Source organism: Patagioenas fasciata, chromosome 2, assembly GCF_037038585.1.
Source record: "Patagioenas fasciata isolate bPatFas1 chromosome 2, bPatFas1.hap1, whole genome shotgun sequence".
NCBI lineage: Eukaryota > Metazoa > Chordata > Aves > Columbiformes > Columbidae > Patagioenas > Patagioenas fasciata.
This window is the reverse complement of record NC_092521.1, coordinates 135,985,508-136,004,443: the sequence shown is the minus strand read 5'-3', so window position 1 is coordinate 136,004,443 and position 18,936 is coordinate 135,985,508. Positions and strand designations below refer to the sequence as shown.

General features: G+C 42.5%; 1 protein-coding gene across 2 annotated transcripts in view; it reads left to right on the top strand.

Annotated features, from left to right (window-relative positions):
- The first annotated feature begins 1,086 nt into the window (after positions 1-1,086).
- SP4 (Sp4 transcription factor) overlaps positions 1,087-18,936 on the top strand; it is a 29,282-nt gene continuing 11,432 nt past the window's right edge. Inside the window, exons 1-3 of one of the 2 annotated variants that reach the window (XM_065831569.2) lie at positions 1,087-1,567; positions 2,240-2,340; positions 2,824-4,384. In XM_065831569.2, the coding sequence (XP_065687641.1) occupies positions 1,561-1,567; positions 2,240-2,340; positions 2,824-4,384 (1,669 nt within the window). In that variant the 5' untranslated portion in view covers positions 1,087-1,560. Of the gene's footprint in view, positions 1,568-1,977; positions 2,138-2,239; positions 2,341-2,823; positions 4,385-18,936 lie in introns of those variants that run through there. The other variant, XM_071805044.1, reaches the window with a different exon arrangement.

Sequence of the window (18,936 nt, the reverse complement as noted above, 5' to 3'; positions counted from 1 at the left end):
CCAACATCACAATTTATCCATTTTTAATGCAATCAGCAGCGACCAGCCTAGCCCACCACAACGGATTCTGCGAACCTGCAGCGAGGCTATGCAAAGCGCTGACCTGACCCAACCTGAGCCGAAGTCAAGTCCAGTCAAGTCCAGTCAAGCCAAGTCCAGCCAAGCCAAGTCCAGTCAAGCCAAGTCCAGTCAAGCCAAGTCCAGTCAAGTCCAGTCAAGTCCAGTCAAGTCCAGCCCACCCGCCCAGCCTTCCCGGCCTCCGCAGCCCCCGCCGCCGGCTGACGGCACCTGCCGGAGAGCGGCCCTCGCACCGCCCCCAACACCCTCCCTGCACATGCGCCACCGCCAAGAACTACATATCCCGGCGTGCCGCTCGCGCCCGCCGCCGCGGCTGAGCCAATGGGAAAGGAGAAGGCCAGTTCCCGCCCCCTCGCCCCCCGCTGCGGGAAATGTCCCCAGCAGGTGCGCGAGAAATCCGTGGGCCGCCCGTCCCCCGTGTCCCTGCGAGCCAGGCGCGCAGGCAGAGGCTGGCTCGGAAGGCTGTTACAAAGGAGTAGCGGAGTGAACGGGAGGGAATAGGCCCCAGCTGCTGTGTGGAGATCAAGGGGGTCTCTTCTCTTCCTGCCTCTACCGGCCGGGACGGGGAAGGGGTGGGGGCCGCCAGCGGGGTCCGGCGCGGAGGGAGAAAGCTGCTCCTCAAAGGAAGCTGCGCTACGGCTTCCCGCGCGCTGTCAGTTAGGAGCGCGCGAGGCGGGCAGATGCCACCCGATTGGCGAGTCGCTGCGCGAGCCCCCGCCTACCCCTCGCCGGATTTGCTGTCGGCTGGCGCGCGCGCGCGCTGTCAATCAGCTCCCGAGCCGCGGCGGGCCGCAGGTAGCCCGAGGGGCTACGGCTGGGCCGGGCCCCGCCCCACGGCGGCCGGGCCCCGCCTTCCGCCTGCCCGCCCCTCGCGCTGTCAAGAGCGGCACGAGCGCGGGAGCCGGGCTCGTCCGCCCGCGTCGTGGGCAGCCGCCGCCCCCGCCCCCACCCCGAAGCGCGCGCCTCGGCAGCCACGCCTCCTCTGGCCCGGCGCGCGGCCAGAAGAGGAGGAGAAGGAGGAAGACGAGGGCCCGGGCCTGCCCCGCTGCCTGCCGGGGCCGGGCTCCCGGGGCGCCGCGTCCCGCCCCCGCCCCGCCTCCTCTGCCTCCGGCGTGGGGAGCGCGGCTGAGGCGGAGAGGGGCGGCCGAGAGGCTGGCGGCTGGGCTCGGTTTTCTGCTCAGTGGGCGTCAGTTGGGCCCCGGCGGGCCCCGCCCCCGCTGCCGCTCGCCCTCCCTCCCCCTCGCCGCTCGGCCGGCCCGCAGCTGTCACTCAAGGCGGCGGGGCTGAGGCCGGCGGCGGGCGGAGAGAGAGGCAGCTACGCCACAGCCCAGCGGCGGCCATTCGTGGAAAAATAGGCCGTCCCGCTCCTCCCAGCTCCGGCTGCGACCGGCCTTCTCCCCGCTACCCCCACCCCACCCTCCGCCTCCTCCTCCTCCTTCTCCTCCCCCCTAAAGCGGCGCCTCAGCGGGGCATTAATGCGGGATGAGCGGTATGTAACCCCCTCCCTCTCCCTCCTGTGCACACCCCTCCCTCCCTCCGCTCCTCCCTCCACCCTTCATCCCCCCTCTATCCCGCCCTCCCGGGTTCCCCCTTTTCTTCCGTGCTGCTCCCCCTTCTTACCCCCTTCGTCTCTTGCTACCCCTCCACCCATCCGCACTGCTTCCTCTTATGCCCCCTTTCTTCTGTTCCTCCCCAGCCTGCCCCTCCGACTTGCCTCCTCCGTACCTCCCTCCTCCATTCCCCCTTTCTTCGCTTAACCCTCCCTCCTGTGCACATCCCTCCCTCCTTCATTCCTCTTTTCCTCCCTCTTTCCCTCCCATGCACAGCCCTCCTCCTGCCCCCTAAAGCATCGACGGCCACTCAGTGGCCGTCGATGCTTTAGGGGGCAGGAGGAGGAGGAGGGTTGTGGGTGGTTTTTTCCTGCTGTCTCTGGGAGAGGAAACCAAACCTCCCCTTTCTGGGTGTTAACTCTCCAGCCCCCATGGGTTGGGTTTCAAACCACGTTTCTTAGGACTCGTTCTTTTGTAATAATGATTTCCAGTGTTGTTTTTATGAAGAGGTAAAGGCGGCAAGCTGGGAACCAAAAAGGATATGCTCGTAGCTTTTGTTATTGTATAAATGAAGGTGAATAATTAACCTGTTACACTTGATATTTTTGCAGATCAAAAGAAGGAGGAAACTATGCCCACAGAGGGAGAGAAATCTCCCGAGGCAGAGAATAACAACAATAATAATAAAAAAGGGAAAACTGGAGGCTCACAGGTAAAGCACGCATACCCAAACAGGGAAGCGCCTAAACTATTAGCATTTAAGATTAAATGTTCGACTAATAGCATTTCCTGCTCAGGACATCTTTCTTTGGGCTGGATGAAACATACTTGGTTGGGTGCAATATTTTTACTGCCTAGACATGGTTTTTGTAATTGCATTTTGCAAGGATCAGCTGCTTTCCATGTAATACAAGCACTTTAAATTTTTTCTTTATTTTAGAGGAAAAAAAAAAAAAGACTGGATTGAGGATGCAGTTGAGCTCCTGACTGTCACATATTCATTGATAACTGGGAGGTTTATGTTTAAAGATGATTTACAGAAATACATACTTCCTTTTTCAGAGCTGTATCACATTGGTCTCTGTGCAGAAGCACTTTTTTTTCTGCTTCCTGTGTAAACCTTAATGCTAATTGCTAATGGTTCGTACTCATGCTCTTCTCCTGAATCTGTTCTGTTTTCTTTCTTAATGGATAGGATTCTCAGCCTTCACCTCTCGCTTTGCTAGCAGCCACTTGCAGCAAAATAGGAACTCCAGGTGAGAATCAAGGAACTGGACAGCAGCAGATTATTATAGATCCAAATCAAGGTTTGGTGCAACTTCAGAATCAGCCACAGCAGTTAGAACTGGTAACAACTCAGCTTGCTGGAAACGCTTGGCAGCTTGTGGCTGCTGCTCCTTCTGCTTCAAAAGAAAATAATGTTACTCAACAAGGATCTTCCGTTGCCTCAAGTGCAGCAAGTCCCTCCAGCAGTAACAATGGAAGTACATCTCCTTCAAAAACCAAATCAGGCAATTCTTCTGCAACAAGCCCTGGACAATTCCAGGTAATTCAAGTACAAAATCCAAGCGGTAGCGTCCAATACCAAGTCATCCCACAGATTCAGACAACAGAAGGTCAACAGCTTCAGATCAATCCATCTAATACTACTGGTCTACAAGACATACAGGGTCAAATTCAGCTTATTCCTGCAGGGAATAATCAAGCTATCCTCACGACTGCGAATAGGACATCTTCAGGGAATGTTATTGCTCAAAACCTAGCAAATCAGACAGTTCCAGTCCAAATTAGGCCTGGTGTTTCCATACCGCTGCAACTGCAAACTATTCCTGGTACTCAGGCGCAAGTTGTAACAACGTTGCCTATAAACATTGGTGGGGTAACCCTGGCACTGCCTGTGATAAACAATGTGGCAGCTGGAGGAAGTTCGGGTCAAGTTGGCCAGTCTACTGAAAGTGGAGTTTCCAATGGAAATCAGCTGACATCTACGCCTGTCACTTCTGCCTCTGGTGGTACAATGCCAGAGTCTCCTTCCTCATCTTCCACCTCCACAACCACTGCCTCAACATCTCTAACTAGCAGTGACACGCTAGTAAGCTCTGCAGAAACAGGCCAGTACACAAGCACAGCAGGCAGCAGTTCGGAGCAGACAACTGAAGAACCTCAGTCAACTGCTACAGCAGACTCTGAAGCCCAGAGCTCCAGTCAACTTCAGTCCAATGGACTTCAGAATGTCCAGGATCAGTCAGGTTCCCTTCAGCAGGTCCAAATCGTAGGTCAGCCTATTCTGCAGCAGATACAGATCCAGCAGCCTCAACAGCAGATTATTCAGGCCATTCCCCCGCAGTCATTTCAGCTCCAGTCGGGGCAGACTATACAGACCATCCAGCAGCAGCCTTTGCAGAATGTTCAGCTGCAGGCAGTGAGTCCAACTCAGGTGCTCATCAGGGCTCCAACTTTAACACCTTCAGGGCAGATCAGCTGGCAAACTGTACAGGTTCAGAATCTGCAAAGCCTTTCAAATCTTCAAGTTCAAAATGCTGGGTTACCCCAACAACTAACCATTACCCCAGTGTCTTCAAGTGGTGGCACGACCATTGCCCAGATTGCACCAGTGGCTGTTGCTGGTACCCCCATCACTCTGAACGCTGCCCAGCTTGCTTCAGTACCTAATCTTCAAACAGTAAGTGTTGCCAACCTCGGTGCTGCAGGTGTTCAAGTTCAAGGAGTTCCTGTTACCATTACCAGTGTTGCGGGTGAGTGGTCTGACAAAGTTTTGGATTTGTTTGGGTTTTTTGGTGGTTGGTCGGTTTGTTTTTCGCTTGTGCAAGAATACCAGACAGTTTTAAATTAATTTTTTTTTTCCCCCCAGGATTTTCTGTAGTAAATGTTAAACCCTTAACTGTGAGGAAATACTTTATACTTACCACTAAAATTCTGCTTTTTTCTGAATAGCTGACACTTCTCTTAAACATTGAGCTAATATCACCAGTTGTGTCAATTGAAATTGAACTGTTTGTATTTGATAAAATATCCTTAAATGATCCTGTTCTCCATCTTGTTAAAGACTTGTAGGTTTTGGAAATTAATGTGAAACTTTACTGTTAGATGTTTGATATGTTTAAAAAACAATAACAAGCTTTTTCCAACCAGGCAGTATTCCTAGTCTCTGCATGGGGGATGTAGGATAAGAAAAGTGACAGCAGGTGAACTGTGATATCTTGTGTCATGGCATGCATCTGTATGGAACTGTTGATTGTGTTCTGCACTAACTCCTGAAGATGTTCCCTTAGAAGTTTGAGTTCTGCAAATAGATTGAGTGAAATAAGGTATGATTGTGTGCAGCATGGTTCCTGTGACTTTTTTAAAAAATAAAAACAACTGGTAACTGTACCTCAGTACTTGCTGATGAACTTCTGATATGAATGATGAAATGCCTATTTGGTTATGCTGTCTTAATAGTTGGGAAAGGAGCTACTAAAAGGCTCTAGGCTGGATAATGGACCTTAGACTTAAAGTAAATTCTGTGCCAGGTCTCTGTAATGTCCCAGAGGGGCAATTCTATATGTAAAACTTGCATATTTTTAACATTTCAGGTAAAACTTGATTTAGGGGTTCTCTCTGCCAGTTTAATAACTGCTTACGTGAGCTTGGTTTTATTTCATACAAATAAGTCTTCTGTTGTAGCAGTTAAAATTATTTATTGTATTAACAGCAATATGACTATAGACACAGGTTTTTAGTTTAAAACTGTAAGAAAAACCTCATGTTTAAATACTGTCCAGTCTGCATAAACAAATGTTAGTATCATGTTGATTTTTTTTTTTTTTTTTTTTTTTAATTCTATGCTAAGATGAAAAACGTTTAACTGCGCAAAGCATTGTTGTCTTTAGTTGAAACACATTTGAGGAAATTCCATGTAGTTTGATAATAAGAAATTTGCCTGTGGGATAATTTCATTTGCTGTGGTACTCTTCAGCACTTGAATGGCATGTTGAAATGCTAAGAGCTGGGTTGGATGCACTAAACCTGGCTTACATGAGGAGTGTTACAGAAATGTTAATCTGCGTAATCAGAATTAAAATCTTGACCTTGCATTTAGCTCTAATAGTTCAAAAAGAAGTTTCAGTTAGGTAGAGTTGTGCAGGTGCTAAATGTCTTGCAGTCCAGTTTGCCTTGGAAAATGTTTTTCTTAATGGGAAGATGCTGGCTGGCTACTGTTGTTAGAAGTTCCTGCTTCGGTTGGAGACTCTTCATAGGAAGTCTGCTTTGGGAACAGCCTAGATTTGGGGTTATGGGAAAAACCTTGCTGCATGCAGGTTTGTTTTGTTTTTTTTTTTTTTTCTTGCTTAGTAATGGTGTACAGTTGTTTAGTCCACACTAATACGTATTAGAAAAAGAGATTCTGAATATTGTCTGCTCAGTTATTTTGGCTGCATGTCTGTTTGCGTGTTAAGTCTTTTGGAAAATAAAGAGATTGAGATTTGTAACTGAGGATGAAAGAAGGGAAATGAGTCATAAGTATGGTCCTGGAGAAGCCAAGCCTTGTCATACAGGGTTCATATGTTAACTAAACTGAAGCTCTGTGATCATTGAATTCCCCCCCTCCTTTTTTTTTTTTTTTTTTCTTTTGTTAATTCAGGTAGGCCTTATGGCTGTTTCCACAGCACTTTTAATTTTATGCTCCATTCCTTTGTATTTAAGGTACTATTTGTTTTCCAAGGCTTCTCGAGGTTATGGAGAAAGAACAAACTTTGAGAATGTGAGAAATTAGTTATGATTTCTTTCTCATATTTATCTTTACTTTTCTGCTGTGAAATTTCCTGATGCCATATTTTGGGAATAGGAGACATGGTAGCATGGAAAGCAGAGTGAAGAGCATGATGTGCAGTCCTTAATATAATACTAAGTATCCAGGAAAAGAGTGATTATGAAATAGAAAATTATAAATATGCTAAAATCTAAATGTTGTTTGCCTGTTATAAGGAATAAGCTGTTTTGATCAGAGCTGTTAACTTCCTTGGATTTTCTGGGTTTTATTTGAAATATTTTTTGCTATTATTGTCACAGGAAGCCTTTTATAAACATAAACCGCTCTGTTACATCAACATCTGCCAAATGATATTTCCATTCTTTTACTACCATACCTAAGCTTGTCGGTGTGAACTCTTTTGCACATTATTTGAACTCTATAGAAGTGGATCATTCACTACACGTGAGCCGTAGAAGTAGGTGTTAGAGATGAACTGTATGGAGGATGTCCAGAAAGTGTCAGGGAAAAGACTGATTGAAGAACTCATCCCATGAGTTGGCTTAGGTGCACTAACTTTGTTAGTGGGGAAAAGAAAAGGTTACTTTGTCCTTTAAGCAAACCCAACTGATCAAGCCAGCTGAGTTTCAGGAAAAAGAAATTGCAATAAGTGTTTTTCTGAAAAAAACTGTTATTTTATTGGGTAGTACTTACCTTCCGTCAACATTGGTTTTCACAGTTGTTTGTACAATGGGATGATATAGTAGTAACTTTTTCTTAGTTTTTCAGTAGCAAATGAAATAGTAAAGAACTCTAACTGGAAATAACAAAAAAATCTTAGCTTAAAATTATTATAGGAATGTTAAGCTATAGAACCATTTTGGGAAAGTATCTTTTTTTGTGTGTGTGTGTCAAAGAGATTCTAAATTCCAAAACAGACAACTTTCCCATTGGGAAGAAAAACATTTAAAATCTTCAAGAAAATATTGTATTTTGGTCTACTTTTTATAACCTTTGCAACCAGAAACTTTGAGTAACAAGGTGTTTCTCCTGTATTGTAAACCATGGTAAGTATTAAACCTTGAATTTTATGTTGTGTATGGTCAAAAAGCAGGACAAAGCAGAGAAGTACCCTTTCACTTTCTGGCCTGAGGGAAACTCATTCAATATCAATGATGTAGAGGAAAACTACATTTGGTACAGGTTGCCCAGAGAGGTTGTGGGCTTTCCTTCTTTGGAGATATTAAAAAGGTGTCTGGACATGGTCCTGGACAACCTGCTCTTGATGGCCCTGTTTGAGTAGGGTAGTTGGACCAGGTATGACCTCTGGAGGTCCCTTCCAGTCCACACCACTCTGTGATTTTTTTTTTTTTCTGAGAAGATGTACAAAGCGTCAGTCAAAGGAGTAATTAAATGTACAGAAGAAAGCTGAGTGAGAAGATAGACACCAGTATCTGAGCCTTAAAACTAGATCTTTAAACAATTATTTAATTAAGAGCTAATCAAATAACAGACTACATAAAAGCAACTGTGTTTACTTGAACATGCAGGGATCTACCAATACCTGCCTTGCTGTGTGATCAGTACTTGTCATGGCCTTTAAGCAACCTAGTTCTGTACAAAGTAAATGGTGTTTCCCCTGTGCTGTGTGAATTGTTGTTTAATACGTGATTACCTATGGAACGGGATAGCCTTTAATGTCAATCTGTGGTGACTTCCTGACTTTAGCCCGTATGAGCTTGAGGACAAGCCTTTTTTCAAGGCTTCTGCTGTGATAGCTGTAGATGCAAGTTCAAAGGATTCCTGTCCTCTCAGCCCCCCATCCCCTTCTTAAAATAGGGTATCATTTAAAGCTTATTTTCAGGCCCTCTTATTTGTGTGGATGTGTTAATTGACAACATATGTCTATGTGAAAGGAACTTGTCTTGGTTTTAATGGTTTTAAGAAAAATATATTGTTCATAAAATCATTTCCATTTAGTGGACTGTTTCTTTGTCCCTCAGCACATTTGGCTTGGAGTATATTTGTTTTAGGAACAGCACAGAATGTGAACATTTGTGGATGCTGAAGAATATGCTGTGGGATAAAAAGAGACAGGTTAAACTCTGCTTAAATGCTGAGTATTAATGGCTTCCCTGTAAAAGTTTTGTGTTTTGCCCGTAGGTTTCCTTTCACTGGAGCCTTCAGAAGAGGTTGCAAGCTTGTTCTGAACTTGCTCATTGTTTTTGCTGACAGTGGGAATCTAGTGGTGGTGGTGGAGAGGATGTCTTTTCAGAATAACTGCCTGTTCCCTATGAAAAAAAAGTAATAGATCAGACTTCTATCTATCTTAGTTACACATCTTGAAGTATTTTCATTGTGTCATGATGAAGGTGGTTGTCCCATCCAAAAGTGTATGAGAGACTTTTGTTTTAAAAATAGTGAAAAATGTTACTTGTCTTTTATATATACTTGTCCAAGCTTTGTTAGTTGTGTTAGGCAAAAGTCACCAGATTCCAGTACCTTGCAACTCAAGTTCAAGCCATTTTGTTTAAGATGGGTGGTGACATGGCCTGAATTATGGGGAATTTGGAGTTCATCCACCAGAATAACCTGGAGGTATTCCTTCTGTTCAGTGGAACAGTCTGTTGCCTGACAATACTGAAACTGGAAAGTTTCAAGTCTTTTGCAGGGATGTGCTGTGTACCCTAAAACAGTTATTAATGACAATGGAGGCCAATACCAAGTGTATTTATTGGAGGCCTTTAAAAACATAATGAACCTTGCATTTCTGTTTCATGCTCTCTAGTAATGTGAGTTACTAGGGAATTCTTCTCTTTGACCAGCTACCTTCATTACACTACTATGAGTAGTTATGCAATTTGTCAGTACCTCCAGGTCTCCCCCTGCTTGCTTGTGCCTTTTTTTATTTGTCTTCATCTGACTTCATCTTGTCTTCAAGCCTTTCTCTTTCCTTCTTTAGTAACTCTTCTGGTGTGACAGTCACTAGTTCTATGACTTGCTGTTCAAAGACTGAAGACATTGTTTAGATATTACTATAATTCTGGTTCAAACTTTGCTGAGGAGTTTGAAACGTTGCATCAAGTTCTTCAAACAGGAATAAAATAATACATAAGATTAAATGCATGTAACTCAGGCATAGTGACTGGAAAAGGGGAAACATCACACCCAGTTTTCAAAAGGGTAAAAGAGAGGACCATGGGAACTACCAGCCAGTCAACCTCACCTCTGTGCCTGGTAAAGATCATGGAACACATCCTCCTAGAAGCTATGTCAAGACATGTGGGTGACAGAGAGGTGATTAGAGACAGCCAACACAGCTTCACAAAGAGCAAATAGTTCAGCCTTCTGCAATGGAGCAAGTGTGTTGGTAGATAAAGGAAAAGCAGCTGATACCATCTACCATGACTTATGTAAGGCCTTTGCTGTGATCCCATATGATAACATTGGAGAGATAAGGATTTTTGTGGATGGACTATTAGATGGATAAGGAATTGACTGGCTGCATTCAACGACTTGCTGTCAATGGCTCAATCTATCGATCGAGATCAGTGATCAACGCTGTCTCTCAAGGGTCTGCATTGGGACCAATACTGTTGAATATCTTTATTAATGACATAGTGGGATTGAGTGCACCCTCAGCAAGTCTGTGGTTGATACCGAGCTGAGTGGTGTGGTTGACGCAAGCTGAGGGACAGGATGCCATCCAGAGGGACCTGGACAAGCTTGTGAAGTGGGCCCATGTGAACTTCATGAGGTTCAACAAGGCCAAGTGCAAGGTCCTTGCACTTGTCTTGGGACAATCCCCAGTATCAATACGCACTGGGTGACAAATGGATTGAGAGCAGCCATGTGGAGAAAGACTTGGGGATATTGGTAGATGAAAAATTGCATGTGAGCCAGCAATGTGCGCTTGCATCCCAGGAAGCCAAGCGTATCCTGGGCTGCATAAAAACCTGCAAAGAAAGAAACGCAGTTAGCAGGCTGAGGGATATGATCCTCTCCTTCTTGCCTGCTCTTGTGAGACCCCATCTGTAGTACTTTGTCCAGTTTGGAGTTCCCAGTAGAAGACAGACGTGGACCTATTAGAATGAGTCCAGATGAGGGCCATGGAAATGATCAGAGGGCTGGAACATGTCTCCTGTTAAAGGATGAGGGAGTTGGGGTTGTTCAGACTGGTGAAGAGGAAGATCTGGGGAGACCTTATTGCTGCCCTTCAATATACAAAGGGAGCTTATAAGAAAGACAGAGATACTTTTTACCAAGGCCTGCCTGTAGTCACAGGACAAAGGTCAGCAGTTTTAAACTGGCAAAGGGTAGGTTTACATTGAAAATAAGAAAGAAATTCTTTACTATCAAGGTGATGAGATGCTAGAACAGGTTGCCTAGAGGAGTTGATGCCCCAGTCCCTGGAAGTGTTTAAGGCCAGGTTGAATGGGGCTTTGAGCAACCTGGTCCCTTGGAAGGTGTCCCTGCACACAGGAGAAGGCAGTTGGAACTAGATCTTTAAAGTCCCTTCTGACCCAAACCATTCTATGATTCTATGAATATAAGAGTCAAAGGTGTTTCTGACCCTGTCTGATGCTGCCTGCAGGTGATGCACGCAAGAATAATCTCTTCATATATTCTTCCCACCATTCAGTGATTTGCATCTCAAGTCTTCCCGAGGCAGAAGTGGGATCATTTTTTTAATATATATTTAATGATGGATTTCTTTTCTTCCATGAATTTGTCTTTTTGAGGCTGTGCAAATTCTTTACATCTTCAATACCTGTCTGCAATAAATTGTGTCTTAATTGTTGTGTATGACACATTTATTTAATGTTCTCAAACTCCTGCATTGTAAAAAATTAAATTATCTAATTCATCTTTATACGACTTACGGTCTGCTATTATCTATCAAATAAGCTAGTTATTGAGTGAGGGGTAAGTGCTTAGTCTGAAGTCCTAGAATATTCCAGTTGTGTTGTTGAATGAAAAAAATCCATTTTCATGACAACATCTAACCTGCAGGTCTCCTTCCTCATGTTAATGAAATAGCGAATATGTGTAGAAGCAGAACTCAGTCGTGTAGCTGGGCAAGGAAGGATGCCTGTAGGTGGTAACAAGGTGAAAAGAGCTTAAAACAGTCACAGTATATACAGGCAAGCTGGCAAATATAAATACCAAGGGTGGAAGTCAAAGGAGCTGAAGGATGAGTTTTGCATGTTTTTTGTTTTTTAATAACATCCAGTGTTTCCCTGGATGTTCATTGGCAAAGAAGGTGCAGCAAATACCTGGAAAGAAACAAGCTGCAAGCTATGGAGTCTGCACTAAAAGGAGATAAGTACAAAGAACTGAGCTACTTTCCACAAAACCCAGACAAAATGCCAGAGTTTTTCTTAGTTTTTTTTTACTTCATAGTGTGTTACTTAGCATTCTGAGGGTGTAGTTGGGAGGAGTGTAGAAATTTAACATACTTTTTCCAAAGTCATGAAAGGTCACTTATAAGCGCTCTCGGGTTGCCTTGAGCTGAGAATTGTTGAAGAACCACAGTGTTCTACATATTGTAGCACTGCTTCAGAGTAATTGTAGAAGCGTTTAGTCTTCTATTGAAAAAATTGCTTTTTTTGTGGGATTTTCTTAAACTGAAATTCAAAATAGTGGCAGAAACAGTTTAACAACAGACAACACTGGTGAAAACAAATGTTTGCCTTAGTGATGGTAGATTAAAAATAAGATATCAATATACTGTTCCTGACCTTGATGCATAAGGAATGCGCAGTCCACCTCTTCAGCTAAATTGCCTATGGAGAATAGCCTGGTAAAAGTGCCTCAGTAAAACAAGCTTTTTCTGCCTGGCCTGTGAGTAGCAAGGCATAACTTCATCATTAATTCTAGATAAAATAGGCAGGAGAAGCATTTCAAGTACCAACTTTGCTCATAATTGTGAAGTGAAAAAGGTTTCTAATGAGCCATTTCTATGCTTTTACCTTGAAGAATTATGTATTCATAAATCTTCAAAGAAGAGTGTTAGTGAAACTGTATTTCCCTGTTAGAGTATGTGGTCTTCTAAAAACACTTCATCAATACAGGTGCACTGTATGAGAATATCAGGTTTTGCCATCCCCTCTCATTCCCTGTTGTCGGAAATTGGAGCATATAGAGCAGGAAGTGAATTGGCTGAACTTTCATGTTCAGAAAATGTCAGGTGAGCAAACTGAGTCATCTTCATCAACCTGCTAGCATTTTATTATTTTTCTTTTAAGGGTGCTTAGATCCCCACTAAGCCAATCTTCTTGTTCTTCTGTTACTGCCTGGGGTGGAGGAGCGTCGGAATGCATGTTCAAAATCTAATTTCAATAGCTTCCTCAGTGTAACTTAAATTATTAAGTACTTAGTTTCTTATGATTTTGGTACTGATAGATAAATCAATTATTACTGTTTAAATGTATTAAAAATGTTTAGTGACAATGGTGATTATTGAGAAATCTAACTATATACGTCGTTCTAAGGGAAATGTTAATTTCAAGTATAAATAATGTTGTTCTTGACAAACAACTACATTTTTCAATGGTCAGTAATTTTAATGAACAATCTAGTTAATAAAAGTTGTTTGATTCATATGATGTAGCATATTAGTTTTAGAAGTACTCAGGGCTACATAAATAATGTGATTTTTATAATGAATATTTTGCCCGTCATGACACTTTGACCAAAACAATAGCTCTGGACATCTGCAGTCTCCTGAGAAATGTGTCAACTCAGCACACACTTAGGTTACTTTGGACTATAGTAATATGGATTTCTATATGCATCCATTCTTAAGAATGGAGTTTTGAGTAAAATTTAATACTACTAACAGTCATATACCTTAATCAGCTGATTATTGGTAAACCATGTTATCCCAACATGCATTATTAGTCTTATTAGATTGGCAGGCTAGTGGCATTTTGTTGTAAAGAGAAAATGATCAGTTAATATCCTTCTGCCAAAATGAACTTGGGATACATGTAAGGTACAAGTCTGACTTTCCTTAGTTATAGAGTAGTTTCAAGTGATGATGTGACCATTTTTCCCTTGAGCAAAATACTGAAGTCTAAGAAATAGGGGCCTCGGTTGTCTTGTTTCCTTGGTCGTCAGGAAGTAACTGACTAAAACATCATGCTCTTCAGTTTGTTCTGAACCAAAAAGGAGGACTGGGTAAGATTAAACATAAGGCTTTATAGGGATAACAATGTTACAGAAGAAGATGGCAGAACTTCTAAGGGTTTGGATCTTGTAGATTTATATGGTCCTTCTTTATATGGTCCTTAGGGAGCAGTTAGGCAATCTGGACATCCAGAAATTCATGGGTCTGGATGGGATGCACCCGCGGGTGCTGAGGGAGCTGGCTGACGTCATTGCTGGACTGCTCTCCATCATCTTTGCCAAGTCTTGGGAAACGAGAGAGGTGCCTGAGGACTGTAGGAAAGCAGATGTTACTCCAGTCTTCAAAAAGGGCAAGAAGGAGGACCCGGGTAACTATAGACCAGTCAGCCTCACCTCCAACCCTGGGAAACTGATGGAACGACTTATCCTTGGTGCCATCTCAAAAGGCATATCAGGGATAAGAGGGTCATTAGGGGCACCAAAGGCTTCACCAAAGGGAAGTCGTGCTTGACCAACCTCATTGACTTTTATGAGGACATAACAAGATGGATGGATGATGGCAGAGCAGTGGACGTGGTCTACCTTGACTTGGGTAAGGCATTTGACACAGTCTCCCACAGCATCCTCACAACTAAATTGAGGTAGTGCGGTCTGGATGATTGGGTAGTGAGGTGGACTGCGAACTGGCTGAAGGGAAGAAGCCAGAGAGTCGTGGTCAGTGGGGCGGAGTCTAGTTGGAGGCCTGTATCTAGTGGAGTGCCTAGGGTCAGTACTGGGACCTGTATTATTCAATATATTCATCAATGATTTGGATGAGGGAATAGAGTGTACTATCAGCAAGTTTACTGATGACGCGAAGCTGGGAGGAGTGGCTGACACACCAGAAGGCTGTGCCGCCATCCAGCGAGACCTGGACAGGCTAGAGAGTTGGGCAGGGAAAAATTTAATGAAATATAACAAGGGAAAGTGTAGAGTATTGCATCTGGGCAGAAACAACCCCAGGTTCCAGTATAAGTTGGGGAATGACCTATTAGAGAGCAGAGTAGGTGAAAGGGACCTGGGGGTCCTGGTGGACAGCATGTTGACCATGAGCCAGCACTGTGCCCTTGTGGCCAGGAAGGCCAATGGCATCCTAGGGGGTATCAGAAGGGGGGTGGTTAGTAGGTCGAGAGAGGTTCTCCTTCCCCTCTACTCTGCCCTAGTGAGATCACATCTGGAATATTGTGTCCAGTTCTGGGCCCCTCAGTTCAAGAAGGACAGGGAACTCCTGGAGAGAGTCCAGGACAGAGCCACGAAGATGATTAAGGGAGTGGAGCATCTCCCTTATGAGGAAAGGCTGAGGGAGCTGGGTCTCTTTAGCTTGGAGGAGACTGAGGGGTGACCTCATTAACATTTGCAGATATATAAAGGGTGAGAGTCACGAGGATGGAGCCAGGCTCTTCTCAGTGACACCCAATGATAGGACAAGGGGTAATGGGTACAAACTGGAACACAAAAGGTTACACTTAAATTTGAGAAGAAACTTCTTCTCAATGAGGGTGACAGAGCACTGGAACAGGCTGCCCAGGGAGGTTGTGGAGTCTCCTACTCCGGAGGCATTCGAGGCCTGACTGGACGCCTTCCTGTGTAACCTCGCCTAGGTGTTCCTGCTCTGGCAGAGGGATTGGACTAGATGATCTTTTGAGGTCCCTTCCAATCCCTAACATTCTGTGATTCTGTGATTCTTTTGTAATTCTATAATACTTATCTTCGTTGATCCTTGTCTGATGAAGGTTGTAACAAAGTTACACGTTTTACATCTTTACTAAACAAATTAGTCTTTGTATTAGTTAGCCTATCTATTGTTATAAAACAAAGGCTTGTGTCTCATGTTTAGTCTTACTCTAAAAGATCTTTAAAAATGTTTTATGAATCTTGTTTTTCTTGATAAGAACTTTTAATCATCTTGCCAGTTTGTTGTTGTTTTTTTTTTTTTTAAATTCTGAATAAATTATCAACTGCTATGCAACTAACCTAAAGTTGGCTATCTTCCTTTTTGTTGAAACAATTTTCCATTTTCCATGTATGTACCTGTTAAATAATCCCTCCTGTGCATAGAGGCATATTTCTTTTCTTGATGTGCAGATAACATTTTTGGATATCCAAAATGTTTACTTACATTCATGAACCTTCTAGTCAAGTGTAAAATATGTGAGCTAGCTAAACTGTAGTCAAAAACCCCCACCTTCCCTCCCCGCCCTGCAGAAAACAGAGTACTGGAAGCTTAGCTTGCATTTTTTTATGTCAACCTCTTTCTGTCCTTTCAAGATTAGACTATTACTATTTCCATGGTAATATACAGAAATTGAACGGAGATGTTGAAAAACACACTTCCTGAGACCAGTATTTTAGTTTCCATACAGCGGAAGTGGGTAAGATAGGCATTTGAATTTTTTTTTTTTCCTCTGTTACAGTTTGTCAAGTATTCAGCTTCTCTGATCAGACTGCAGAGAATAACAGCCAAAAAGTTTTGTTCTAGTCCTGTCCCTGTTCCAGAGTTAAGGGGAAGAGCTGGAAAAAAAGAACTGGGCCATGTTCTGTTGTGGCTATAAGCAGTAGAATAACCTGAAAGTTGGGGCAGAGTGATAGGATAGGGGGAGATGTTCCATTAAAGTAAACTTAAATTCAGTTTCTTAGCTCTACTAATACGGTTCATGCAGTGCATCTGACGTTCTGCAGCACAACTAGTACTTAACTTTTCAGTTATCTCTTTGCTCCAAGGTTCAAAGCACAGGGAACTCCTTGTATTCATCTGCAGAGAAGTGTTATTGAGCACTCATCCTAAATACACTTTTCTTTTTGATTGTTTTTTCAATAACATTGAAAAGCAGTTTTGTTGTGTTTTTTTTGTTTGTTTGGTTTGTTTTATTTTTTTTGGAAGGGTCTTTTGCCTTAACAGTAGAATAACAAGTTATTTTTCCGATTCCAACTTCTTCTTTAGAATCACTTACAAGCTGATCATCTTTTCTTTCCATTTGAAGCCACAGCATCCAGAACAACCAGAAGCATTGCCCTACTTTGACTGAAACCTCTATTTGGTTGTGCAAGACTAAAGCTTGTGAAACTGTAGCTCCTTGGTTGATTTTTGTGTTGTTTCTGTATAGGTCTTTCAGTGTTGTATTTGTGGTAGCTCTTTCCTTTGTTTAATAAAGTAATAAAAAGAAAACTGGCTTTCAGTGTAGTGAAAGATACTGTCAGCTGGGAAAACTTCTTTGCTGTCTCGAAGTACTGAAGTGACTTCAAGTTGTCCTAAACCACTTGGGTAATGCATCACATATTTGAAAAGTCATTAAAATACCTGCATGAAACTTCTTGGGCATTGTTTTCTCTTTGTGTTGCCAATCAGATTCTTGCACAAAATGAAAAAGACTTCAGGCATTTTTTTTTAAGGTGTTTAAAACACTCAAACTTTTTACAGCCTTAACTCTCTTAAGTGGTATTTTTCACTGAAGTTAGGCATAATTATGATGCTGTTCAGTAATTTTTGAACACACTGAACCATTTGGCATAGGAAGCTTTTGGAGGAGAGGGTAACAAGTTCTTACAAATCTTGTCAAACTTAGCAACAGGCAAAAGATCAAAAGGTAGAAACTCACTGCAGTGTCCCTGTAGGAGGTAGAAAAGACAGATGTCTAGTTGATGCTGCAGTTTGCACTGTAAACTTTCTGCTCGTAGTACCATCTGGACACAATGCTGTGCTGTGATAACCCGTATTTCTTGTAGTAGCTGGGTGGGTCCAGTTCATCTCTCTCCTCCAAACTGTTATTCTCTGCAGAATGTGTGTCCTTGCATCAGCCCTTGTAAAGTTTCTCTTCCGAGGAATTCTTCCTCTGTCATGTGATTGTTTCTTCACAAATCCTTATAAACCACTACTTCAGGTTAGAAGAGAAGGCAGACCTCTCTGTGTAGCATTTAAGTAGCACTGAATTGCATGATCATCAGTGTAAATACCAAAATTCAGTGTTGTCTTCACATATATTTAATTTTAAGATATGATCTACATTTCATTTTTCAGCGTGAAACCTCCTTCCTAGTAGATTTTGTTTGGACAAATGTGATCTCTGAGTATACTATTGCCACAGGGTTTTTTAAAATTTTAAAGTCTTGGCTATATGTGAATCAAAGTATTATCTTTTATTAAACATATAAAAAATCTATTAATATAAATATATTATAAAAATATAAGAACAAATATTAAAAACTATTTTATTATAGATTGTCTGCATGTCATTGTGGAGAAAGAATATTAGAGTAAAGGATGTTTGCAAGCTGACTGCATTTGATGTATGCAGGGGGAGATGAAAAATTTCTTTTACTCACGCAAAGCAATGGGATAAGTTATTGAGTAGGTGAGTTGCTGCATCAACTCTGATGCTTGTAGAGCTTTGGAACTCTACAGGCTGTCATTAACATAGCTGTCCTTTAGTAATATACATGGAATTATGGTTGTCTGTTGCAACCTTCTCTCTCATTTTTAGAACATGCAGTTGAACAAATTTTCTTTTTTGCAACATTAGCCACTCTGTCTCTAGGTACATTTTGCAAAGTGTTCCTCAAATTTTGCAGTAAGGTGTGTGCTACTGAGATAACTCATTAGTCATTAGTGCTATCATCTTTTTGACTGCTGAATGCTGGTTGCACAACACCAACAGGAAATCTATAAAAATTGTTCTGGGGAACTGAGTACCAGAAACTAGAAGTGTCCTTTTGTTAGTCTTAAATTTCTCTTCCTTCCAAGATCCATTTCTCTAAAGCCTGACTTCCATGATTTCTATGGATCATGAAAGTTAAGTCTTTTTCTTCCCTTTTTGCCCTGCTTGCCTCAAAGAGTAGATGTTCGTGCTTTGCACTCAAGGTGAACGAGAATAGGAATGCAAGTGCAATATGTAGTAAAAGGAAACTTGTTCTGACTTATGATGGATGGCCAAGCCTAATAACCATCATCTTCAGTGGTTAGTCACTCTATAGGAAAATACTTCCTAGGTACTATGCATTAGCTTCCTTTAATTATCCAGGTGGTGTTATGGAAGTTATTATTTGCAAATTAGCTTTGAAGCCTACAATTGATTGATAGAGATGATATTTGACTTAATAGTAATTACTTGAAATTGTTGAGTTTTCTTACATGAATGTGTTGCAGATTCATGTGTATGATAAAGCACATACGAGTTGTAACTGCTAAGGTGCAGTTTTACTGCAAAATTGGGAAACTGAATAAGTGATGCTGAAGAACAAAGGATGTGCAATCTTTTATCTTGATAATCCTATATCTTATGATAATAAGTAATGCATTCACTTAACTGCTTAAATGGGAAAAAATAGGGACTAAAATCACATAGGTTCTTCTATTTGAGAAGCTTTAAAAACTTATGTGGTATTGTTCTTCAT